The sequence below is a fragment of the Candoia aspera genome, chromosome 18 (assembly GCF_035149785.1).
Source record: "Candoia aspera isolate rCanAsp1 chromosome 18, rCanAsp1.hap2, whole genome shotgun sequence".
Lineage (NCBI taxonomy): Eukaryota > Metazoa > Chordata > Lepidosauria > Squamata > Boidae > Candoia > Candoia aspera.
The window spans coordinates 569,871-593,957 of record NC_086170.1 but is presented as its reverse complement, the minus strand read 5'-3'; the positions used below and the strand labels follow the sequence as shown (position 1 = coordinate 593,957).

The 24,087-nt window shown below is 56.6% G+C and overlaps 4 protein-coding genes across 8 annotated transcripts in view; 2 read left to right on the top strand and 2 right to left on the bottom strand.

Moving 5' to 3' along the window:
• Positions 1–1,956, bottom strand: part of UBR4 (ubiquitin protein ligase E3 component n-recognin 4) — a 61,895-nt gene extending 59,939 nt beyond the window's left edge. The window contains exon 1 of the mRNA XM_063317409.1: positions 1,722–1,956. Coding sequence (XP_063173479.1) covers positions 1,722–1,900 — 179 coding nt within the window. The 5' untranslated portion in view covers positions 1,901–1,956. The remainder of the gene's footprint in view (positions 1–1,721) is intronic.
• Positions 1,957–3,433: 1,477 nt separating this feature from the next.
• Positions 3,434–6,748, bottom strand: LOC134507010 (ER membrane protein complex subunit 1-like). Of its 2 annotated transcripts, XM_063317417.1 has the most exons (3): positions 6,628–6,748; positions 6,359–6,483; positions 3,434–6,190 (listed from the first exon to the last, which is right to left on the bottom strand). In XM_063317417.1, exons 1-3 carry the CDS (start codon positions 6,732–6,734, stop codon positions 6,159–6,161), a joined length of 264 nt encoding a protein of 87 aa, XP_063173487.1. In that variant the 5' UTR covers positions 6,735–6,748; the 3' UTR covers positions 3,434–6,158. The 2 variants fall into 2 exon arrangements, with proteins under 2 accessions (XP_063173487.1, XP_063173486.1); XM_063317416.1 differs by having other exon boundaries at positions 3,434–6,483.
• A 493-nt stretch (positions 6,749–7,241) lies between these two features.
• On the top strand, positions 7,242–11,739 carry LOC134507059 (mRNA turnover protein 4 homolog). The gene is made up of 8 exons (XM_063317477.1): positions 7,242–7,316; positions 8,128–8,186; positions 8,481–8,584; positions 8,831–8,912; positions 9,098–9,165; positions 9,690–9,841; positions 9,937–10,013; positions 10,551–11,739. Exons 1-8 carry the CDS (start codon positions 7,289–7,291, stop codon positions 10,728–10,730), a joined length of 750 nt encoding a protein of 249 aa, XP_063173547.1. The 5' UTR covers positions 7,242–7,288; the 3' UTR covers positions 10,731–11,739.
• A 1,608-nt stretch (positions 11,740–13,347) lies between these two features.
• DDI2 (DNA damage inducible 1 homolog 2) lies at positions 13,348–22,753 on the top strand. 4 transcript variants are annotated; one of them, XM_063317330.1, is made up of 10 exons: positions 13,349–13,514; positions 15,278–15,407; positions 15,923–16,192; positions 16,330–16,456; positions 16,547–16,674; positions 16,876–17,004; positions 17,099–17,202; positions 17,444–17,633; positions 19,856–19,916; positions 20,846–20,964. In XM_063317330.1, the coding sequence occupies exons 1-9, from the start codon at positions 13,377–13,379 to the stop codon at positions 19,879–19,881; spliced, it is 1,242 nt and encodes a 413-aa protein (XP_063173400.1). In that variant the 5' UTR covers positions 13,349–13,376; the 3' UTR covers positions 19,882–19,916; positions 20,846–20,964. The 4 variants fall into 4 exon arrangements, with proteins under 4 accessions (XP_063173396.1, XP_063173398.1, XP_063173400.1 ...); XM_063317326.1 differs by lacking the exon at positions 19,856–19,916 and having other exon boundaries at positions 13,348–13,514; positions 20,846–22,753; XM_063317329.1 differs by lacking the exons at positions 19,856–19,916; positions 20,846–20,964 and adding an exon at positions 18,445–18,715.
• Positions 22,754–24,087: the final 1,334 nt, after the last annotated feature.

The window sequence follows — 24,087 nt, the reverse complement described above, 5'->3', positions numbered from 1 at the left end:
GAAATGGTGGATTAATTGCAGCTGACACAAGCTTCCCTGCACTATTTTGAAGCACTGCAATGATCGCACACAGCTTAAACAGGATCACAAAACGCCCAAGAGGATTTTGCAAATAAACTGTAAGAGTTGTATCTCTGACAGGAAGAGCTAACTGGGCCACAGCACCTTCTAAACTTGCAGTTGCATACTATTTTTTGCTTTCAAAAACCCTGACTAGGCTCATGCTATTTATTCCGCTGAGAGCCTACGGCACACACTGAAAAAACAAGCAACGCTCATAATTCCACCCAGAAATCCAGAGAGATGAAGTTTGTGCAACTCTTCTGAAGGGAGGATTCAAAGTGGGCCATTCCACAATAAAAGCTTTGGATAAACACCCTAATGCGACAAGGGAAGAGGAGAGCATTTGGGGAAGAATTTACATTTTGCTCAGGAATAGCATGACTGTGAATCCAGGTAGCATTTTTAAATGTTCTGGGGGATTATCTTGTTTTTAAATAGTTCCAACTCTGAACCACAATCAGCTGTTCTGGGAAATTCTCGACCCAAGCAGTACAAACATCCACACTACGCTTAGCTTAAAATGAACACACCAACAACAAAAGCAATGTGCAGTCCAAAAACCACTACTGACGTATTAGTTCAAGCAAGACAAGTTGCTGCTAAAACAGAAACTGCACAACGTGTACCTAAGGAGCAGAGCTCACGGCACACCCATAGAATACAAAGCCCTGCATGTGGAAGACTGTACGTTCAAGCCCTACCAGAGCCTCAGCTACCCTAAGAACGCCAGAATGGGATATGGAGTAGCACTGAAATTAGGAGTTTCTAGGTTCAATACACTTGGTGGCATATTTGCCAGGCCATAAAAGAAAAATGGGGAGCGGCAGCCCCAGAGATGTGCAAAAGAAAATACAGGACCAAGGAAGTGAAGCGGAACAGAGTGCTCCATGTGCTCATCTCCAATAAAGGCAATGCAATTTTATCAGCGGGAGTGAGAATAACAGGCAACGGTTTATCCAAGCCTTTCCAAGCTGCCCATAAGTCGGGCAGGAATAGGAAAGGAGCAGGGGCTGCAGAGCCAAGCCTTCCGCCGATCTGTCTCTGGACAACTTTCCAAGGAGGCTTGTCCGGAAGGCCAAGTTCCTTGCCATCAGAGAGATCTGGAACACCAGCCGCCTCCAGCACGGTCGTAAACTTCCTCGCTTAAGGCCATCCACAAAAAGGGCGACGACTCTGTGGCCGTAAGAAGCCCGTTTCAAACGTCCACGGTGGAAACCCTCCCCCCCGAACCTGGCCCGCGGCCGCCTCAACCGCCACACCGCCCCTCAGGACGCTCCCTCTGCCCCCCGGGTCTTCCGGCCACCGCAGCGCCCGCCCTCCGCATCCTGGGCCGCCTGCGCCGGGCGACTCGCTCTCCCGCGCGGACCCACCGCACCCCCGCCTGCCAAACGGCCCCTCCCTCGGCCCCAGAGGGCGGCTCGCCCCTCCAGCCCGCAGCGCCCGTCGCCCGGCGGCTTTGCAGGGCGGAGGCGGAGGCCGCAGCCCCGCGCCCACTCGCAGCCCGCAGGCCGAGGGGCCCTGGGGGCGAGCGCTGCGGGGGGCCCCTGCGTAACAGGGGGCTGCCCGCCGGACCCCCGCCCCGCCCGCGAGCAAACTGCGCGCTTCGCCCCCCCTCTTAAAACCGGCGGGCGGAGGGCGAAGCCCCGCCCCCGCCCCACCTCTCAATGACGGAGGCCAGCAGCTGCGGCAGCTCGCGCATCTCGAAGGCCGAGTAGGAGGCCGACAGCAGCGGCCGCACCGCCACCTCCCAACCCGGCTCCCGCTCCGACGCCGACGGGGAAGAGCCGGGGCTGCCGCCGCCGCCGCCGCCGCCGCCGCCGCCCCCCGACGCCGCCATCTTGCCGCCGCCTCTCCTCAGTTCTGCTTCCAGTAGCGTTAGAGTTGCTGAGGCGAAGAAACCAGAGGCCGGGGGAGAGCTTCCGGGTCTCGGTGGAAGTGACGTCGGCCGCCCGCTCCTTCCGGCTGAAACACCGCCCCCAAACGGGACCGCTCTGTTCCCTGATTAAAAGAAAAGGTCCTAAAGAGTAACAATGTTGTGGTTATTATCAACCGCCACTGCGGTTCTCAGCGTCGAGAGAGGATTTGGTGCTCTCCCGAGACTTTAAAACGGACCGCAGGCGCGCCTGAGCAGCCCACCAAAGAGACTTCCGGGATGGGCGGCTAGAGCAGCCCATTCCTGTTTCCGACCGTTCTTCCGCCCCCGGATGGAGAGGAGGCCAAAGGAACGCAGGAGCCGCTCTCTCCCCCCCTTTGCAAAATCTTCGCGGAAGTGCGCTTGCGCAGAAAGGTGACTCAGCGACTTTCTCGAGCTCATCTGCGCATGCGCCCTACCCCTCTAGGGCAGCGTTTCTCAACCTTAGCCACTTTAAGCTGCTGGGGAATTCTGGGAGTTGAGGTTCACAGCTTCAAGTGGCCAAGGTTGAGAAACGCTGCTTTAGGGCGTCTATGGCCAAAGAAATAAAGTGTGCAAGCTTCCCAAAAAGGGATTTTTAAAAAGTCTGATCTCCTTGCCTGTATTTTGAAATCTGTTAATATTTTGACAAAGGTGGATGTGCTCTAGCCAGGAGATCCTCAGGATTATCTGGCTGTCTCGTATAAAATCTTTTTTGGGAGTGGCATATTTGGCATTTGCGGATAAATCACGCTTGTTGTTTGGCTTGTCCTTCATTCTGTTTTGAAGCTTTCCTCCTTCCTGCCTGCCTTCCTTCCCTCCCTACAAACCTAAGGCTGCTTCGAGATCATCTCCGTTGCTGATGCCGAGTGTTCATTGGTGGTGAAGCACCTGCTCCAGCAGCCTGTTCCATTAGGAAAGCAGCGTGTCGCTCCTTCCAAAGTGTGAGATGGGGGTGAAGCAAGAAAGAGGAGGTGTCTCGAATTCATAAGGTTGAATATGAGTAACAAAGGAAAATAACCAAAAGGGAATTCGGGCAGTTCCCAAGGTCGATGGGGCCTCAAAACTCATGAGAGAAAGAAAAAAGGGAGTTAGCCCGCCTTTGCAAATGCATTACAAATAAACTCTTTTCTCTGTATCATCAAACCTTGTGAATTGGAATTCTTCTGGGAGGTTTTCCCGCTGACAAAAGCGATGCAAGAAATTCTGGAAACCACAGCAGAAAATAGTTGCTGATGCTGTACGCGTCCAGATTCTTTAAATGCTGAGCTTGATGCCAGTAACATCAAGCAGCAGCAGAAACGAGAGCCGACGTCTCTGCACCAGGGCAGTGCTGGGAAAATTTTATCCACCGCTGGCTTTAGACCCAGAATTCAAATTAAAACGAAGTGTAACTGTTACACTTGTTGAAATAAGTGAAAGACCACCACCAACTTGCCACATAGGAAACATTGTGGATGATACGTTTTTATTTCTGTATTTATTTATTGATTTGTGAAATTTATTCCCCACCCATCTCACTCCGAGAGCGACTCTGGGCAGGTTGCATAAAACAGGAAAAAAACATTAATTAAAATATAACAAAATAGTAAAATGGTACAGTAGAAACAGTCTTCTGGGTAAATAATGTTTTCCAAAACGATGGCAAGTCAAAGGATCTTGCTTTCTTGAGTTCCAGACTGGGATCCAATCGAAGGGAATCTCCGTAGCTCAGGGCTGAATCGTGGAGTCCTCGGGGCTCTCTGGCTTGGCGGTTGGCTTGCCGGCGTTTCATTACCCGGCTAGGGAACATCACCAGTGCTAGTGTGTGTGGGGGGGGGTGCCCTGCTTATTTTATTTTTACTATTTATTGGTCAGATTTATATAGCTGCCCATCTCACATCAAAGTGACTCTGGGAGGCGTACAACACTTAATTAAAAAATAAATAGATAAAAACAGTCACAATTAAAAATAGCTATCCCAAGTCCCACTGAACGAAAGGGGAGAGTATTAACCACAGTAAGGGAGCCATCGCAAGGTGAGCAGAGCCCCCGATCTGGGAACGTGTGCAGCCGCTTGCCCTGCTAGTGTTGGTGGGGGCGTGGTTTCCTCCTGGGCAGTCCCTTGATGAGGGCCGTTTTCCACCTGACTGACTGTCTGGGGTAATCCCTGCTTCTCTGGGCATGGGCTGCTGGCGAGGACGCGTTCTGGCCCCTCTGTTTCCTCCTTGGCTTTTTTATTGGTGCTTTTGAATGGCGTGTGAACAGGGTTTGTCTCCATGTGTCTGCTGATGGCTGGTCTGTCCAAATGCCCAGCTTCCAGGAATTCCACTCTTGGCGTCTCTGGATCTGGCTTGGTCCGGGATGCTCCCAGCGTCCCAGTTGGAACTGGGTTGAGCCTGTCCGTGTATGGTGAGATTCGGGAGTTTCCACCGTGTCTCCCGAGCGCTCGAGGGTGTCCATGGGTGCCTCTGCCGGCCTTCTGCCCGCCTGTCCTGCACGGTGGCGGTGACAGTCCTTGCCCTGTATGTTGCAGGTGGGTCTCTTCACTGAGGAGACGCAACCCTGGATCTCTGAATGAGAGATGACTTGGCCACGAATGTTCCCCGCAAAGGGATTCGTGATGCCCAATGCCCATCATTTTAATTACATTAAAAAAATGTAATTTCTCCCGACTTTTTTCTAGGCAATGCAATTAGAAAATTTCTCACCTCCTCAAGACTTTTCCCAAATTCGACTTGTCTGATAGAACTCTAAAAAGAGTATCACCGTTATGTAAAATATCCAGAGCAGACTGAAATTAGGCTCCTTAGTTTATTTTTTTTACTTGAATCATCAAGTTTTTTTAAATTAAAAAAAAATGAAAAATACCTTGTATTTATAGTTATATAAGGCAATCAAAACACAACACGTATTAAACTCTATAAATTCACTTAGAACATTATGTGTACGTTTCAGTTAATTCCGCGTTGCTACTTCTATTCCAACAGCGAGCGATCTCTTTTAATGGAACCAATCCTGTAATGATTTCAGTGAGGGTGAGGGTTAGACCCTGGTGGTGAGCCAGTGTGAGGTCACAACTGCACTCACAAACTTGGCCACCCTCATCAGGGACTTCCTTGAAAAAAACAAACTCAGCCATTGCTATGCCCAGCTTTTTCCCCAAAGCTTTACCAGAACAGTGCAACTTTCACCACCTCTCTTCCAATGTGAACAGACAGATGGAGGGGTCTGAATTTCTGTGGGTGGAAATAAAGGAAAGGGGGAGCAGGGAGATGGGGTCCCTGAATAGCGAGGACTAGCAGGAGACCCAATCCTGGATCTCCTGCATTCTAGATGATGTGGACATGAATATTGGCGGGGGGGGAGACACAGGGAAGTCTCTCAAACAGTCCGGTGACAACTGAGCACAGAGAATGGCCTCCAACCGCTAAATAACTGGGAGGGAAGTAAACCAATGGCACGGCATGGCACAGATGCTTCTCTGGCTTCCTATCCCAGAACAATAAAGACTGCAATAGCTGTTGCAGGCACCAGAGATGGTCTCTTGAACATCCTTCTCTAAGGTTGGAGGGATTCAGTGGAACGCTCAGCCACCCCTCAATTCACCATCTCCCCTCCCTCTGCTCCATATCCTTGTCCCTCTGGCCCATACGCTTAAGGGACTGGATCAGCTGCTTCAGTATTAAGGTCAGCGTCCTTATAGTTAGAATCGATTGTTGTAAACCACCCAGAGTCTCCTGACGGGAGGAGATGGGCGGGGACAAATTAGATGGATGGATGGATGGATGGATGGATAGAAAGACAGACAGACAGACAGACAGACATAAGAGTTTGAGCCACCTCAGCATTTAGCATGCTGTAAGATATTAGCACCACCTTTAGTCTTTGGAGCTAAACACCTTTTTCCTTTTCTCTCTCACATCCCACAACAGCTGAGCAGACGTTTTTCTGTTTCTGCCGGCGGGTAGACTGCCCTTGCCGCTACGGTTAACTTGTTGTTTATTCGTTCAGTCGCTTCCGACTCTGTGACTTCATGGACCAGCCCACGCCAGAGCTTCCTGCCGGTCGTCAGCACCCCCAGCTCCCCCAGGGACGAGTCCGTCACCTGTAGAATATCATCCATCCACCTTGCCCTTGGTCGGCCCCTCTTCCTTTTGCCCTCCTCTCTCCCTAGCATCAGCATCTTCTCCAGGGTGTCCTGTCTTCTCATTATGTGGTTAGCTTAGTTAAAGCCTTTGTCCACGTGTCGCCACACTAGAGAAAAATCAGGGTCAGGTACATATTTTGAAAACGCCCCGCGCAAGCACCGAGGGGAGGGTGCTCTTCCTTCGGAGGGGGCCCGACCCCCTGCAGCGGCAACCCCACGACCTTCCGCTCCGTGCTCTGCGGGGGCAAGGCAAGGCGGGGCGCCGCGACACTCACGGATTTCTCCAGTGCGGGGGCTCAGGGCGGCCGCCACGTTCTTCTCGGTGGCCACGATCAGCTTCTTGGAGGCGGGGGAGGCTTCCAGGAAGGCAAATTTGAGCTTCCCCACGTACTGCTGCCTCCTGGAATAGGCACGGAGGGAGACCGCGTTGGCACGCCCTGCCCTGCCCTGCCCTGCCCTGCCCTGCCCTGCCCGCCGCCTGGACTCCCAAGGCGAGCCCCCGCGCTCCCCCGCGAGCTGCACTGGATCTGGCTCGGTCACGCACCAGTCGAACTTGCCCACTTGGTCCTCGTAGACGGCCCGCGCCGGCGGGGCAGAGAGCGGCAGGAGCAGCAGCGGCAGCGCCAGCAAGAGCCCGCCGGGCGCCGCCATGACGACCGGAAGGAGGCAGGGGCGGAACGGGAAGGAGCCGCCGGCGTCCCGTCAGGCGCCGCGCGACCATCGAGTCGGGGGGACGGAGTCGCGCTTCGGCCTTCCTCCCATAGAGATAGGAGCGTGATAGAGCGACCCGGACGAAAAAGGGCTCTCAGCGTGAACCTCCTTCTCCTGAATGGTTCTGCTTTTCCACAGACGCATCCGGGACGCGAGAAAGGAAAGGAAAGGAAAGGAAAATCTTCGTAGATCTATACCCGCCGCTCTCCCGTCAGGCACCGCGCAAAGGACCCAAGGCCAGCGACGAAGCGCCTCCCCGAGGAGTCGAGAGGCGGCGGCGGATATTGCCTGATTGGAAAAACAAAACAGACCGAAAGAAAACAGCGTTTTAAAATCCCCCGAAGAGGCTAGAAGCAGCCCCGTTTTCCCGCGAGGCTTTTTTCCACCACCCCCCACTGGGAAGACAGGCGCCGCCGGGACGCCTCAATCTTTCCCGGCGGCCCGCGGGGCTCCAGCCGCCGCCGCCGGAGGAGGCGCGCACGTGGGCGGCCGCGATGCCCAAGTCCAAGCGGGACAAGAGGGGTGAGTGGAGCCGCGGGACCCCGGGAGCCCCCGCCTCGCCGCCCGTGCCTCTTTCCCCTCCCCCCCCAAGACCCGGGGAAGCATGGGACCCTCTGTGCTTTTGAGGGACTGCCCCATTTCTTCTCACGACAACCCCGCGAGGTAGGCTAGGCTGAAAAGTAACATCTGGCCCCTTTCTCCTGCCCGGCTCGGTCATTCTCTCACCCAGCTTGGGTGGCCAGGTCGTGTTGAGGCTGCTGGGCATTGTAGTCCTCCAGAGCATCCGTTGCTCACACCGCTTCCTTCACGGTCTTTCCTGGCCCCACCGTTAAAAAAGATGGAACTCCCTGCCACCAGATGTGGCCGCGGCCACCCATTTATACGGCCTCGAGCGCGGGCCGGGTCGACGAAGACCGAGGCCATCGATGGCTGCGGCTCCCTGGGTCGCACGGAGCATCCTGCAAACGGTGCTGGGGGCGGGAGCGGTGGGGATCGGTCACCCTCCTGTCGCCCACTCTGGAGCCCATCCCGAGTCCCCAGATCTTACATGAAGGCCTTTCAGGAGTCAGAGGACGTTTTGGGGCTGAGCGAGAAGTTGCCAGTTCATACCCTAGAGCTGAAACTCAAGTAGCGAATGGCAAAGGGGTTCCTTGGGCAATAATCTGCTTCCTTGGACAATAAGCTCTCCTTCAGGTACCCTTTCGCCTACTTTACGCGTGCTACTTGGCACTCCCCGGTGATTTCCAAAGGAAGCCACAATGGCGTATTTGCAGGCTGCGGATTTCTAAAGGCTTCCCGTTGAACGCTGAACCCGTTTCTTCCTTCCTTGCAGTCTCCTTGACAAGAACTACCAAGAAAGGTTTGGAAGTGAAGCAAAACTTGATAGAAGAGGTAAGCGAGGTTGTAACCAGCTGCTGCTGGGCAATAATTTGGGAAAAAAGTCTCCTAAAAGTAGTCATTTTGCAGGATGTTTTGAGTAGTATCACAAAGAATCACCAAGATGGGAGAGGGTTAAGTTAAAGTCATTGTAATTTGCTATAGCGGCGCACCTTTGTTAACGCATCAGCTAAGTTTTCTCTTTTATGGGAAATCCTGAAGTTTTGGCCTGTGAACCTTCCTCAAGATAGAAAATTGGGGTGGAAAACCCCAAAGCAAAACCAACCCCCAAACACTTTTTGCCTTTAGCTGCGAAAATGCGTGGACACCTACAAGCGTCTCTTCATTTTTTCCATCGCCAACACGAGAAACAACAAACTGAAGGATATCCGTAATGCTTGGAAGCACAGCAGGTGAGCGGGTCTCCGATACTCCGTGGCAGGCACTGCTTATAAAAATGAGGAAATCCCCAGGGGTTACCGTGCCCCTACTTACATTCTGTTAAGTTCTCTGAAACTTATAAGAGTTCCTTATATCAAATATTTAGGCAACTTACTCTGTTTATTTAAATAGGAAAAGCAGAAATTGAAGAGGATGCTCCCTTGAGAGAATTCATACTTGAGCCTTTGAAATTCACTAGATCTGTTTTTTTCTTCCAGGATATTCTTTGGGAAGGACAAAGTGATGATTGTGGCGCTGGGCCAGAGCCCGTCCGATGAGTACAGAGAGAATTTGCACGAGGTAAAGCGCCTGGCGTTAAAAGCCGTCTCATTTGCCTGTGGCTGCTGCGCGCGTCAAGCACAGACTCTTCCTCCAGGGAAGCCCTCCTCAGCTGGGGCACCCTCCGGACCTCAGCTCCCGGAATCCTGAAGTCCCCCACCCTGGGGAAGGTCACTCCAGTGCCAGGTCCTTCTCTCTCCTTTTAGGTCAGCAAGCATCTGCGGGGAGAAGTTGGCCTCCTTTTCACTAATCGTTCCAAGGATGAAGTTATAAAGTAAGCGTTTCCAAAATCAGCAGAGAACGCCTAAGGATTTCATCTAGGGAAGAAAAAGCTGTGGGGGTTTTAGATTCTGGAATACCCATTAAGCTTGGGCCTGTGATGGCTCAGTGGAGGCCCCCTGAGAAGGGCTCTGCACCAGCATCCAGACCTCTGCCCTCCCAACCAGCCTGTGGGCTTCCCCATAACGTTGCTTAGCCCCAAGATAACAGCAGCACTTCAGTTTGATCCTGCGTTACTCCTTGTCTGCTTTCAGAAGCAAAATAAAACTTCTAGCAGAAGCAGGTTAACTGATCAGGAGGAAAGGTAGATGCTAACAACTGGTCTGATGGATTACTTCTGGACTCTGGAGACCCGTCAAGATTTGGATTGTAGATGATCCCAAGTGGCCACGTGCAAGCAATGCCCCTGGGTTCCACTACACTTCCCACTGTTTTGCTAAAACCTTTGGCTTGTTGATGCAAAAATGGAGCTGCTAGTCCTCATGAATTTCAAGCCCACGCCTTCCTTTTCTTTTGCAGCTGGTTTTCTCAGTTCAGAGAGACTGACTTTGCCCGGGCTGGAAACAAGGCAACCTTCACCGTCAGCTTGGATATGGGGCCCCTGGAACAGTTTTCCCATTCTATGGAGCCTCAGCTGAGGCAGCTTGGACTGCCAACCGCCCTGAAAAAAGGTTGGGAACATGCCTGGGGAGAAACGTTTGTGAGGTTCTTTCTTCGGCAGCCATCCTTCATTTTCTTTCTTTTTCCTCCCCCCCCCCCCCGGTAGGCGTGGTAACGCTAATCTCAGATTACAAGGTTTGCAAAGGGGGGGACATCCTGACCCCAGAACAAGCTCGCATCCTGGTAAGTGACCGTCTGCAAACGATCCCACTTTTATAGGAGCGTTTCCTTTTGGCCTGTTCGATCCCCCAAGTACACAAGCCTGCTGTGCCCCAATACTTGAGTAGGTGGCAAACTTGGGAACCGCAACGTGGGCTGTTTTCATTCCTGTTTCCTCCAGACTCAGTTACCAACGCATTCTGTTCCTTCAGGGACTGCCTTAAAACTACTTTTCCAAACTGGCCCTCTCCAAGTGCAGATGGCACTAAAAATCCTAGCTAACATGGGTAAGATGGCTATTGTTTAAAGAGCCTAGCGTGTCCTTTTCCTTCCAACTCTGGACTTTCCTCATGAGAAGGAAGTGCCTGGACTTCAATTCCACCCGGCTACAGATCTCTGTCTCCCTTGTTTGTTGATCCTGAAGCTTTAAGTTAGTTTTCGTGACAGCCAGGGAAGGCTTCCACTGAAGTTCAGAGTGCTTCCAAATTTTCTCTGTACCTTGGACTGTCATGCACAAGCCGGTGAGATGTCCTGCTTTTATTTTCTTTCCCTTTATTTTAGAAACTCTTTGGCTACGCAATGGCAGAGTTTAAGGTGACCATCAGGAGTGTGTGGAATGCCGAGACGGGAGAATTTGAACAAGAGGCTGCCACTGAGGATGCTTTGGGGACGATGGAGGAGAAGACGAATGTAATGAAGAAAACTAGGGCAGAAAAATGCCAACAGACTGTTGTTTTTTAAGAGTGATATCTCCTGATCTCATTAATGGAGGACTGAGCTAATAACTTAAGGATGTTTATCACAGTGTAACACAGCGACCTGACAGACCGCGATTTGGGGCCAACACTTTGATTTCCAATCTGAACACGGAAGCAAGGGCAGGCAGACCGTCTCTGGGCACGGGCAGTGTGGAACAGTCCTTGTGTTTAGCCAGCTTTGGGCAGATGTTTTGGGGAGTGGCCGGAAGATTGGGGGGCCTGGAATGACGCCTCCCAGAATCCCCAGCCCCCGAGACTAGGAGGCCACAATTTGGGCCTGAAACCATACAACTTCACAAACTCCGCCAATCCTGGCTAGTTCAGGAGTCCATGATTAAACAAACCACCATTTGGACGCCAAGCACAAATCCAGCCTTCTGGGTTAACCTCAGATGTCCGCAGGCTTTGCTAATTGGCCGGTACAAAAAATGCGATCCCAACAATTTCCAGTAGGGTTTTGAAAGTAAAACCAGTCCCCGGTGAATCTTGAACGGTAGCGCCTTCTCCTCCCTCCGCCTCCTTCCTTCCACTGAAGACTCCCCGAAGGGTTCGGCCTTTGGTTTTTCTGCTCCTCTCTGGATTTTTTCAACTGGCTGCAGAAATGGGGGGGAGAGAGGTTGCCCTTTGGTCCCTCGCCGGATGGACTGGCGGGCCAGGGGCCGTGTATCTGCAGCCTTCCTGGCCAGCTCCTTGCCTTGCTTGGGAGCAAATAAAGAAGCAGGGAAATGGGTGGCGCAGAAGCATCCCTCAAAAGCCGACTTGGAAGCTGTCCAGTGGGGAGGGAAGCAGCTTGGAGATCAACACTGCTGTGGTTGTGTTTTTTTTTCCCCTCTGCCCTGAGACTTGTGGTGACTTAGCAGTGGGAAGAAAAAGGCTTCCTTTATGTTAAAAATCCCGTTCATAATAATGAAAATAATGAAGAATATTAATCCCATGCGGTAAAAGCATTTTATTTCCTTTTATAGCTGCTATGCCAAATGTGACCGAAAGAATAAATCCCATGCGGTAAAAGCATTTTATTTCCTTTTATAGCTGCAATGCCAAATGTGACCACAGGAGGGCAGTGTTTTCTGCCCGTTAGTTTGGTAGGTAGCTTGGAACAAGCATTTTTACCCAGTTTAACGTGATTTCACTCGGTTTCCCTTATCTAAGCCTGTCCTCCAGCACCTGGGCCCTTTATGGCAATATTAATATTAATAATCACGTGCATAATGATGAAGATAATGATTAGAATATTAATAGATGCCGTAAAACACAGTTTATTTCCCTTTGGTGGCTGCAACACCAAAAGTGACCACAGGAGGGCACTGTTTTCTGCCACTTAGCATAGGCTAAGCAGCTTGGCACAGACATTTTAACTCAGTTTAACATGATTTAACTCAGTTTCCCTTGTCACTTCCTGGATCAGCCAGGTAAGTTTCGTTTTCCCCCTCTGACTCCGAGCAGCCCCTGCCCTCAGAGTCAGAGGGGTGAAACCTTACATTTTCCCTCAGTTTAACATGGTTTAACTCAGTTTCCCTTGTTGATGCCGGTTCTCGAGATGGATGGATGGACAGAGGGACAGACAGAGAGATGGATGGGAAACGGGTGGACAGATGTTCAGGGAGAGATGGACGGATGGACAGGCTGGCAGAAAAACAGGACGGACGGACAGAGATGGACAAACAACAACGGATGGATGGATGGACAGGCAGAAAGAGGGAGAGTCAGGTGGTTGGACATTCCAGATTGTGAATGCCACCACCTGCCATTTAGATCCATACCCCTCCTGGCTGGTGAAGGCAGCTCAGGAGGTGACATGTGGCTGGGTCCAAGCGATGGTAAATACATCCTTGAGAGAGGGGGTGTTTCCGGCTGCCTTTAAGGAGGCACTGGTGCACCCCCTCCTCAAGAAACCATCACTGGACCCAATTATGCTGGACAATTTCCTTCTGGTCTCCCACCTCCCCTTTGTAGGGAAGGTGGTTGAGAAGGTGGTGGTGGTGTAACTCCAGAGGATTCTGGATGAGGTTAGCCCCATCGCTCCTGGCCTTCCGGAGAAATTTGAAGACCTGGCTCTGCCGTGTTGCTTGGGGTGGGAAGGGGGTAGCCATTCTTGGAGGTGGCTGATGCCTTAGAGCCCCTCCCACCAGATTGGAATTTTTATAGCCACTTGGATTCTATATTTATTTATACTGTATTTTATATTTGTAACTTGTTTTCATTTTTATGGGATTTTAACGTTTATAGTATTAATTTTACTGTAAGCCGCCCAGAGTCCCTCCTTTGGGGGAGATGGGCGGTAACAAAATTTGAATAATTAATAAATAAATAAATAAAGAGAGACCCTTTAAGAAGCAAGAACATTTTTCTGCATAGTACTAAACAGACTTTTTGCCCCCCAAACCTATTTCCTTTAATGGCTGCAACGCCGAAAGCGACCACGGGAGGGCAGCGTCTTCCGCCTTTTCCCCACCGAGGTTGCGCGTGGGTGGCGGCGAAAGGGAACCGGACGTGGCTGCTCTTCCTTAGCGTAGCCTTGCGCGTCCGGGAGCGCGTGCGCGGACGCCGCGACCTTTTGCGACAGGCCGTGTGGCGGCGGCGGCGGCGGCGGCAGGCTTTCCGGCGGCGCGGCGAGGCGGGCGCGGCGATGCTGCTGACGGTGTTCTGCCTGCGGCGGGACCGCTCCGAGCTGACCTTCTCGCTGCAGGTGGACGCGGACTTCGAGCTCCAGAACTTCCGCGCCCTGTGCGAGCTCGAGTCCGGCATCCCCGCCGCCGAGAGCCAGGTCGGACCGGAGCGCGGTGCCCCTTCCCCACCGCGCGCGCGGGCTGGGCGGCGGCGGCCGCTCCTCCCGGCTTCCTCGCGCGGAGCGGGGCGCGGGTGGGTCCCCGCGGGGGGCGGAGGGGCCGACGCCGCCGCGCCCTTCCGCGAGAGCCGGTCCGTGCGCCCCCCGAAGCCCCCCGAGCCCCCGTGCGTCGGCCGGCGCCCCTCCTGCGGTCCGCCCTGCCGTCCCCGGGCTGGGCTCCCCTGGCCCCCTCGGCTTGCGGGCCCGCCGGCGCCCCGGAGACGTCGCAGATGCGCCGCGGGGGCCCCGCGGGGTTCCTCCGGCAGCCGGAAAGGGGTCCTGCCGCCGCCTTTGGAGGTGCTCCCGGTCGCCCCTCGGAGAGCGGGGGGCGCTGAAGTCGCCGCTCTGGCGCTCCCGGAGGGGTTGCGGGTGGAGCAGCCGTGCTCTGGCCGGAAGGGGTCGTGCGATGAGGTTCCTGGCTGCGGAACTGGCTGGCGAGCTGCCAGAGCCAGAGTCCAACTCTCCTGGGTGGCCTTCATCCTCTCCTCCACCAGAGTACCCGGTGATCTATTTTAGGACTGTGGTCAGCTGCCTTCTGCTGCCCTGCCACGCCACCCTGCCTCCTCTGAGAAAGCCAGAGCGGGCACAAAGGCGGCGGCGGCAGGTTTCCCGTGGGGTGCCCTGGTGACCCACACCCTCTTTCCCTGTCCCCAGACCCAGGCGCTGCCTCACCTAGTTTCCTCTGTTACTGCCTGCAGGAGAAAGGGGATTGGTTCGGTCCAGGCGGCCCTAAGGCCCTTTCCTGGCTCCTGCTGTGGCCCGGACTCTTTCTGGCTGCTGTGGGCAGGTCACCCGCTACTGGTGTTACTGGGACAGACAAGTTTGGTGGGGGAGTTGACCTGGCAAGCTTTACAGTGCCACATGTCAGGCAGTTTGGGCACTGGCCAGATGCCCCCAAACCTCTGCCAAATGTTCTGATCCCTCCTGTGGGAGTGGTGAATCCCACTCCTGACTCAACCAGCCAGCCTGCAGTCCGCTGTACAGGTTCAGCTGGCTTGCTGGGACCCGTGGGTGGGTCTGAGTTGCTGCGCTGTGTTCCCATCTTGCACCTTAATGGCACGGCCGCTGAGCAGGCGGAGGCGTCTTCGCTTGCTCTTCCTGCCAGATCCTTGCAGCGCCTGGGGACCAGCAGGAGCCGCTTCCCGGCACTTGCTGTCTTCCGTGGGGGTTCTGGGTCGGAATCCGTTCTGGGAATTGCTTTGTACAAGTTAGATCATCTGGGGGAGCCCTGCTTGAGACAGCAGGTGAGAGATGGCAGCTTGCTGCTGCGTTTACTGTAAAAGAAAGTTGGATTGGCATGAAAATTAATGGCTGGACCCTTGGAGCTTCAGAATGCATCCTTTCAGTGATTTAAAGCAGCAGTTCTGAACAACAGGGAAGTGAGCCTGAGACGTGCTTTGGAAAAAATATCTCTGGGGAGTGGTCGCGTCCAGGATGGGGTTCCTGGGGGAAAACTGCTGTTGCTGCAGGCCAGTTTGGTTGGGCTGCTCCTTTCATGCCACCCGGCCTGCTTGGAGAGGCAGGTAGCCTTTGGTGCGTAGGCAAGGCTGCCCCTCTAAGCAAGGCCATGTGCCCTGAAGCTCTCATGACGGAGGCTGGCCAGATGCTCGTGAGTCCAGCAGACGTCCCTCTGGCCCAGCGGGGTATCTCCTCAGATGGCCGCTTTCTTCTGAACAGCTGACGTGTGTCCCTTTCTCTCCTAGATCGTCTTCGCCGAGCGGCCACTCACGGACAACCACCGGTCATTGGCTTCTTATGGCCTGAAGGACGGAGATGTTGTGATTCTGCAGCAAGTGGAAAATGCCCAGGCACAGCCCCCGGCCCCCTTTCCCGGTAAGAGATCAACACGTATTCCCTGTCTTTCTGCCCAGCCAGCCCACAGGCACGCGTTCTTGCAATTTCCGGCTGTTTAACCTGCTGGTTGTAAATACCAGCCACGTGGAAAGGTTCCTGGTAGCTGGTCAGGTCACGGTCAGTTACGTTTTGGAAAGGGCTGCGGGTCTTGCCCTCCCCTCCCCCATCGGCTGCCCCACGTTGCTTCACCTGCTGTTTGTCCTCGGGGCAGTTGTTCTCCGAAGCTCTGTGTGTGGAGCAGAGGAGTCCCCAGTCCAAGGCTCAGCTTGGCAGTCTCTGGCCGCCTCCTCTTGACGAAAGGGCCGGGGTGGAGTATATTTTACGAACTCTGGAGAGCTGATGTGGCTTCAGAGAAGCGGGGTGTCTTCTCACCGAGCACGGACAGGTGCCCCTGGCTTCAGTGCATCTCCTGCGGTGCCGAGAGGTCTCCCTTTTAGGCCAACGCACCTTGGGGGAGGCTGATCCGGTGTTCTCTTCTCCCCCCCCGCAACTAGGCCTGCCCAGGATAGACTTCAGCAGCATCACTGTGCCGGGGACGTCTGCCCAGCTCTCCCAGTCGCTACAGCTGCCGCCCCCCGCCACAGCCACGGCCCCAGCCGCGGCCCCTGCCCGGCCCCCGCCCCCTCCTGAACTGCCCTCCTCCCCCCAGGGCCTGGATAACCCGGCCCTTTTACGAGCCATGCTGCTGGCCAACCCCCACGAACTCTCCCTGCTGAAGGAGCGCAACCCCCCTCTGGCCGAGGCGCTGCTCAGCGGAGACCTGGGTGAGTCCTGGGGTCTAGGGTGGATGGCCTCCATTCCCCAGCCTGGAGGAGGAGCGGGGTAGAGAGGGGGCTCAGCCCAGGCCTTCTGCAGCACTGCTTTGCACCATGAATTGCCCCATTTGTGCTTTGTACCCCAGAGAAATTCACCCAGGTGCTGGTGGGGCAGCAGCAGGATCGGGCACGCCGGGAGCAGGAGAGGATCCGTCTCTTCTCTGCTGACCCTTTTGACCTGGAGGCTCAGGCGAAGATCGAGGAGGACATCAGGTAGTGGGCCAGGGGCCGAGCAGGGGCTGGGGCTGCAGGGCGCTGGCGCAGGGAGGCCTCTGACCTAACCCAGCTTTGCGTTGGGCGCAGGCAGCAGAACATCGAGGAGAATATGACCATCGCGATGGAGGAGGCTCCTGAGAGCTTCGGCCAGGTGGTGATGCTCTACATCAACTGCAAGGTCAACGGCCACCCCGTGAAGGCCTTCGTGGACTCGGGTCTGTCTTGCTCCCATGGCCCCTCCTTTTCCACTGGCACATGCTTCCTGGAGTGTCCCAGGCAGCCTTGCCGGTTCAGGAGCCCCTGGGTGGGGAGGGCGGCAGAGCTGAAATTGCCTTTGGGAAGAGCCCCCTGCTTCTCCTCCCCCCCCCCCACTGAACAGGTGGGAATGTTTTCAACTCGGCATGCCCTCCTGGCAGGTGCCCAGATGACCATCATGAGCCAGGCGTGCGCAGAGAGGTGCAACATCATGCGGCTGGTGGACCGGCGCTGGGCCGGCATCGCCCGGGGTGTGGGCACCCAAAAGATAATTGGCAGGGTGCACCTGGGTAGGTATTCGGGGAGGCCAGAGGTGCCGCACTCTCCCTCGGTGGGGCCTGGCCTCTGGATGGAATAATGCTGCCGCTCTTCTCTCTGCCGCAGCCCAGGTCCAGATCGAGGGGGACTTCCTTCCATGCTCCTTCTCCATCCTGGAGGAGCAGCCCATGGACATGCTGCTGGGCCTGGACATGCTGAAGAGGCACCAGGTGGGGCAGCAGGGACTGGAGTTGGCACGAGTGCAGGAGCAGGGCTCCGTCGCAGGCTGCCCCGATAGCAGAACGGATAACGGGCGCCCTCGATTGGTGGGATTGATCAGAGCACTCCCCTGCCGGGGGGCCCCTTTCCTTCCCTTCCCAGCCTTGGGAGGGCTGCTCCCCCAGGACCCCCTGGCCTGTGGCACACCTCCGGGTGCTCCTGGGGGCCAACCCCGTGCCCCTTCTTCCCCAGTGCGCCATCGATCTCAAGAAGAACGTGCTGGTGATTGGCACCACCGGCTCTCAGACGGCCTTCCTGCCAGAGGGGGAGCTCCCTGAGTGCGCCAAGCTGGCTTACGGGGCGGGGCGGGAGGACATGCGGCCGGACGAGCTGGCGGATCAGGAGCTGGCAGAAGCCCTGCAGAAATCTGCTGAGGAAGCAGGTATGGGGGAGCGGGCTGGGAGGGGGCGCTGAGGCTGACTCACTCGGGCGCTGGCTGGCGGGGAGGGCGCGTCGTGCCCGAGTTACCCTCAGCCCAGCGTTTCTCTGGCCATGCTGAAGTGAGGTGGGAGGGACTTGCTTGCCGGTGCGCTGGATTGATCCGGCATTCTCGATTTGGAAGGAAGGCCCGGGATGAGCCACCTCTTGAGGGCCTGGCATCTCTCGGGGAGGGGCAGGGAGGGACAGATCGGTGGTGCTGCAACAGGGGAGGCCACGCGTGCGTTTTTCAGCGGGGCCAGCAAGACCTTTGACTGAGTGCCTTCGGACTTGCCCGGAGGGGGTGTGCCTTGCGGGAAACTCTGACTAGCAGCTTCTAGGCAGAGATTCTAACCTTGCGCCCTGGTTATCCAAAGCAGGAAGCCTTAGTTGAGTCATCTAAAGCGAACTTTAATCAGTTTCGCATCTCAAGCAATCGTTCTCAGGAGAGTCTGGAAGGAAAACGTGTTCTCGTCTCGTACGGAATTCTTTCTCTGTTGATTTCCTGGGCTGGGCTGATGCTTTACGGCAGCCGTTTCGCTTTCCCTAGGGCACCCCACTGCCTAAGCCACTTTGAGGACAGCCAGCCCATCCTCAAAGCTCTCTCTGGGTGAATCCACCCTTTCTCCCAGTCCCATAGGCCACGGCCCCGTGGCCCCAGGGGGCTTATTCCAGGACGCCCCCCAGCATCAGACACAGGACACACGCGAAAGGAAACGGAACTAAACGCATCTGTCCGACGCTCCCTTCATCCTTCTCTCTTTTGGCACCATTAGTTACGGACGGATTTTCCCAGGATGGCCGCGTCAGACATCAGGGGGAGAGAGCCAGGCCGAGAAGGCGTTCCTCAGCTTCCAGGCCCACGGCTCACCCCAGGGCCCTTTGCATCCTCTTATAGGAGCTGTGCTCCCCCTGCCCCAAGGAAAGCACTCTGCGTCAGTCGAGCCATGGCTTTGTATCCTTACCCCAGCATTAAAGCTCTCCCTTGACAGACCCAGCTTAGTCTTGAATTTTGCTTAGCTCCAAGCAGCGCCCCCCACCCAGTTGGGTAGAGGGCTCTGCTGCATCAAAGGCCCGTGCTCTGCTGCGTCTGCCTCCATCCCTCGCCCCCTGAGGAAGGGGGGGAGGCGGGGGCTCGGAGATCTGCCGCCTCCTGCATCGCCGCAGCCTGCCTCCTGCTGCACCGGCCTGCCTTGCTGCTCCGTGGTGGGCTGGGAGCACTCTGGGCTGCCGGGAGGCTCAGTGTGATAAAGAGCCTGGCTGCTCCGTGGGCTCCTTGGCATCTTCCCTCTGCCTCAGGCAGTTCAGCGTCTTGACCGCAGTCCCCTCTTTTGCATTTTATTACAAAAGTCCTTGTCTTTGGAGCAGCGCGACTGCAGCTTTCCCTTTCCCCAAGCCATCTGCTAAAGGTCGAAAGCAGCGCAGCCCTGATGAGGAGAACCAGCAGACCGAGCACCGGGCTTGTTAGTCCTGCAGCGGAAGAGCAAGGGAGAGAGAACAGCCCATGTCCTCCAGGCCCCAGCTGCTAGTTTTCTGCACTTGGATTTATTTTGAGGGCACTTGACGGAGATGCAGGTCCTTTGGAGTGAGGAATTAGGCGTAGACCCTGCTGGCTCTGCGTGTGTCCTGTCAGCTAGCACACCGGAGAGAAAGAGAAAGGAGCTTTTGAGACAATCCAGAGTGCTTTTCTGGACGGCGGACGGGACGGGACGGGACGGGACGGGACAGAACAGAACAGAACAGCCATCCCAGGATCAGGAGAGAAGGGCGTTTCCTGCCGGAGCCTCCTGGTGTTGAGCAGGTCCTTAGCCAGGGCACCCGAGGCAAAACAGGCCTGGCCAGCACTTCCCAGAAGTGGAGGACGAAGCTGCAGAACAAGCAGGGCTGGACAGTCCAGAGATCTTCCGGGTTTCCCCATTCAGCCGAAACCCTCTGCACTGCCTCGGCCTGAGCGTTGAGTGCTTCGGTCCAGCAGCTTTTATGCTCCCGTAAGACCCCCTTTGCTCACCAGCAGGAAGGGGCCGGGCGAAGAAGAGCCGCAGCCGTAAGGCAGGGAGCGCCGAGGAAGTCAGAGATAGTCAAGCGTAGGAGCCAGGGAAGAGGAGGATGGCCAGCACTGCTCGCCCCCCCGCGGTGCACGTCATGTGCTAACCCGAGTGTGGTGTGTTTGTCTCCTAATCCAAACAGAGTGCCCGAAGCCTAGCTGCATGTAGTGGGTTTGCTGCCGCTGGAGAGGGCCACGGACCAGGTACTGCGAGCGCTTCCTCCCCTCCGGCGGCTCCTTGAGGGGGCGGGGGGAGCCACTTCTCGCGGAGCTGATTGGCCTGGAGCCAAGGAGGGGCCCCGGCAGAGCGGGCCCCTGCGGAGGTTCCTCGCCCAAAGGACTCGAGCAGCAGCGTGCTTGTCGGTGGCGCCAGCACTCCTGGCTCGCGGGGCCCGGCAGCCGGGCCAAGCTCGTCCCTGCTGGCGTGGCGGCTGGGGAGGGGGGGCCGGCGCGGGCCCTCCATCAGCCACCTGGGGTATCGCGACACCCCTGGATGCAAAGGGCCGTTTCTGCCTTTTCTATCTGCGTGCACCCCTGGCAAAGCCTCACCCTCACCGGGAAAGGGGAGTGAGGGCTGTTCTTTGCCAGGCAGCTCCTCCAGCTAAAGCAAGCTGCGCATGGGCAGGCTGGAGGGCACAAGCAGGGCTTGGCTTGAGCTAACAGGGCGGCCCATCCCTTACCGCTAGCCTCGTGAAGCGCGTTTCTGCTGGCACCCTGCGGTCAGTGGCTGGGGGGTTCCTCTTCTCTGCTTTTCCCACTCCTTGGAAGATGGAAAATGGCCAACCGAGATGACGTGGCCCATTCTTAAAACAGTAGCTGCTGTGAAATGTCCTTGAAGGGGGGAAAGGTCATCCTTGACAGCCCCCACGCTAGCCGCTTTCTTTTAGCTTGTTGGGACTGCTGCATGCCGCCCACCACCTCTCCCCGAGGAGCTTTCCCCCCTGAGGTGCAATAGGGGGAGGAAGGGGGGCATGGTGAGTCGGGGGCAGTGCCGGCGGAGGGGCCGTTCCTGCCGGCCCCCCTCATGAAGGGGGCAGACGGGGGCTGGACAGCCCCGTTCCCCTTGGGTGCTTCCGAGGGTCTCACTCGGCCTCTCCCTTCCCTTCCCTCTCTCTCCTCCTGTGTGTGTGCAGAGAACTGCGACACAGAAACTACCTCACTCGGAGCACCATCGCAGCCCGCTTCGGACGGCTTTGAACATCCAGTTTGCTTTCCGGAACGCGGTCTGAAGACCCACGGCAGCCTTGCCAGCCGACTGCTCGATCACTCTGTCTCTGCCCCCTCGGCTTGCTCCCCCCAAAGCGGCCGGGCAGAGCCCGTGAACCCCAGAGCTGAGGGGTCTCCGGACTGTCTCCTGGAGCCCTCGGGGCCGCTCAGAAACGGGCGGCTGCTAGCATCACCACCGAATCTTGCTGGCACCGGCGCTGCTTCGGCCGAAGTCCCTGCAGCCAGCTCCCCCATTGGGGGCTCGGCTCCCCCCCAAAACACGCGTGCTAAGACGGCGGCTTCCGGCTGTCTGCAGGAGGAGGATGCTCCTGGCATGGAGCCTCAGGAAGCGGGGGCAGAAAGCAGCCCCTGTGACGCCCCCTGGGAGACGAACGCGTCGGACGCCCCCCTGCTTCTGGAGCCCGCAGAGCGGAACAAGGCGCCGGAGATGGGTGGGACCCCCAGGAAGGAGCCCCCTCCGGGTGAACAGGGGGAGCCTGTCTGCGGGGAGGACATTTTCTCGCCCCCTGTTGAGGAGGAGCAGCGCTTCAGGGACAGAGAAGAGGGAGGGGCTTCCCGAGTGGCTGAGGGGAAGCCGGAGGGGGCCCTGGCCCCGCTGCTGGGAGGAGACCCCTCACTCGAGGGCCCCTCTGCTCCAGAGCCTTCAGACCCACACATTCTGGGGTCAGCTGGTGGGGGCGCCCAGGACACTGGGATGGAGCTGGAATTGTACAGACCGCACGGCCTCCCTCTGCCTCTCGGTCTGCTCCCGGCGAGTAGCTTGACCCCGCCCGGAAATGCCGGCTACCCCAGCCGATCCAGGGATCAGGACAAAGACCAGGGTGTCTCCCTCGCCTCTGCCCTGAAGGAGCTCCACCGGCTACTTGTCGAGAGCGCTCAGCACGACTTCCGGGTCGCTCGGCAGGAAGAGAGCTGCTCCCCGGTGGCCCCTCCTGAGGACCTGAGTCCGGCTGAGGAGATGTCCCTGGAGAGACCGGGCCTGGCCCTCTCCCACCCCGTGCACCCCGGCATGGAAGCCGCTGCCTCAGCCAGGACGGGGATGCCACAGGAGCACCGACTAGCCGGGGGGCTCGAGCAGGAGGCTCCAGGGGCCATCCAAGGAGCCTCTGGCCGCACCCACGCCGTCCCCGCCAGCCCTTTGGCAGCGTTGCCTCCGCAGCAAGGCGAGGAACACCTGGAAACCATGGCTCGACACTTATCCTCTGGGGAACTCCCTGGCTGCACTGCCTCCAGGCAGAGCCCTCTTCCCTCGCACGCCCTTGGCCCAGACCCCCGGGCGGCGCAGGGCATCGCCGGTCGTCCCCCAGAAGAAAGGAGAGCCTCCGAGGCAGCAGCTGAGAAGCGGCCGGAGGACCAGCCTGAGCCTTCGGTGCCTCCGCAGGGCAGCTTCCCGGGGGCCCCGGCCCACCCGTCTGCTCTTTCCTCAGCTGCAAACCTGGATCAGATTGTGGGGGCTGGGTTCACCCCCCAGGAGGCTGGAGAGGCTCTGGAGCACGCGGGTGGGAACGCTGATCTTGCCCTCCTCATCTTGCTAGCCAGGAACATCGTGGTTCCCACGTAGCCACGGCCACCCTGTAAATGTCCAGCCTTGTTTCTCAAAGAGCCCACCCAGACCATTTGATTGAGTGTACTTTTTTTTTTTTGGAAAGCGGGAGAGAAGATCATTTATTTTCAACCAGATCTTCTTCTGTTTCCCTTGTTGAATTTAGGCCATTTAAAATAATCAAATATTGGTATTGTATGAAAACCGCAATTTATTATTACTATTATTATTATTCTGGCAATGTTTATGGAATAAACTTTATTTAACTATATGGTTTTAGAACAATATGCAAGTTTAGGGCTTAGAAACTATAGGCCCAGATCTGGGGGGAGGGGACACCTCAGTGAAGTGCCAGGAGGTGTTCAAGAGCAGGGACAACGCCTGGCACCGGCAGGTTGCTGTATGCCAGCCGCGTGCCTGGGGCCCCCTTCTGCTTAGCCCGCAGCTGTGGGTGGAAGTCCCCCCCCATGCAGAGCATTCTTGGCATGCCGTGGGGTGAAGCTGCACCCACCAGAGCCAGCTCCGGAAGAGGCGAGCCCCTTGGCGTCTTCAGGCCGGCTCTGAAGGAGGTGGCCTCGGGGGTTTCTGGCCGCTGTTGGCACAGCTTTGGATCTGTGTGGGTTGGCATCACAGTGCTGGGCGTGGTGAGAAGGTAATCAAGCTGGGTCAGAGAGGATGTTGATTAGGAGCCAAATCCTTCCAGTTTTCCTTTTTGCCAGGCTGTCAGGTGGCTCTTGCTGCCCAGCATGTCCTTGGGTGGGAAGCCGGGGGCGGGGGGGAGGGCAGTAGCTGCCGGCCCTCAATGGGGTGGGCTTTGCCTTCTTGGGCTTGGGAGCTTGGAACCGTCCCCCTGAATAAAGAGGTGGGAATTTCCAGCTGATGATGCTTTTAGCTGCAAAGGGCAGGAACAAACATCCGTTTGGCATGGCTTTGATTGCCCTGATTCCACAGCAGCACAGGGAACCTCTTTAAGCTGAGAAGGAGGGGCCACTCCCTCTGTGTTTTTTAAGACTTGGACTTTATCTGTACCTTGAGAAATCAGGCAATCGGTGATATCTGTTCCGTTCCCGTTAATTCAGAGTGGTGGGCTGAAAAATTGGTTGAAATGAGGGGGTTACCCAGCTGGTGCAACTTTTGGTTCGACAAGGGCTGTGGTGCTCTCTGATTCCGGTCGGCCGGGGAGGATCCGCTGGGAGACTTGGACCTTTTCGTGAGAAGGTCTCCCCGTCCCGTCGCCTTGGGGGGCTTTGAGCCACCCTCTTGGGACACCATGTAGTTCCCTCTCTCTGGATTCTGTGGAGGAACCACACCTCTGGGTTGCAGCAGCAGGACAGAGGAGTCTGAAACCCGCCCAAGGAGGCGATGTTTGGGAACCCGCATGGGCGCGTGTGCCAAGGACGGCCCTTCCTGGGCGGAGAAGGCCGAGCCAGAGGCGTTGCTTCGGCTCCCGCTGTGAGGCTCTGCAAGGAGGCAGCTGCCACGGGACAGTTCCTTGCGATCAAGAGGCGGCGCAATCTGGATCTCGCTTCCGCGACCCACGCAGAAGGTCTGGGCCAGCTGGTGGCCGGCCTTGAGCTGGGTGTCCTGGCTCTGCGCGCACAAGGA

Coding starts and splice junctions, on each gene's coding strand:
- LOC134507010 (XM_063317416.1), bottom strand. CDS start 6,734: ATGGCGGCGCCCGGCGGGCTCTTGCTGGCGCTGCCGCTGCTGCTCCTG. Junction 6,484..6,627: donor CAAGTGGGCAAGTTCGACTG/GTGCGTGACCGA, acceptor TGCCTATTCCAG/GAGGCAGCAGTACGTGGGGA.
- LOC134507059 (XM_063317477.1), top strand. CDS start 7,289: ATGCCCAAGTCCAAGCGGGACAAGAGGG. Junction 8,913..9,097: donor ACAGAGAGAATTTGCACGAG/GTAAAGCGCCTG, acceptor CTCTCCTTTTAG/GTCAGCAAGCATCTGCGGGG. Junction 10,014..10,550: donor CAGAACAAGCTCGCATCCTG/GTAAGTGACCGT, acceptor CCTTTATTTTAG/AAACTCTTTGGCTACGCAAT.
- DDI2 (XM_063317326.1), top strand. CDS start 13,377: ATGCTGCTGACGGTGTTCTGCCTGCGGCGGGACCGCTCCGAGCTGACC. Junction 15,408..15,922: donor GCCCCCGGCCCCCTTTCCCG/GTAAGAGATCAA, acceptor CCCCGCAACTAG/GCCTGCCCAGGATAGACTTC. Junction 17,203..17,443: donor ACATGCTGAAGAGGCACCAG/GTGGGGCAGCAG, acceptor CTTCTTCCCCAG/TGCGCCATCGATCTCAAGAA.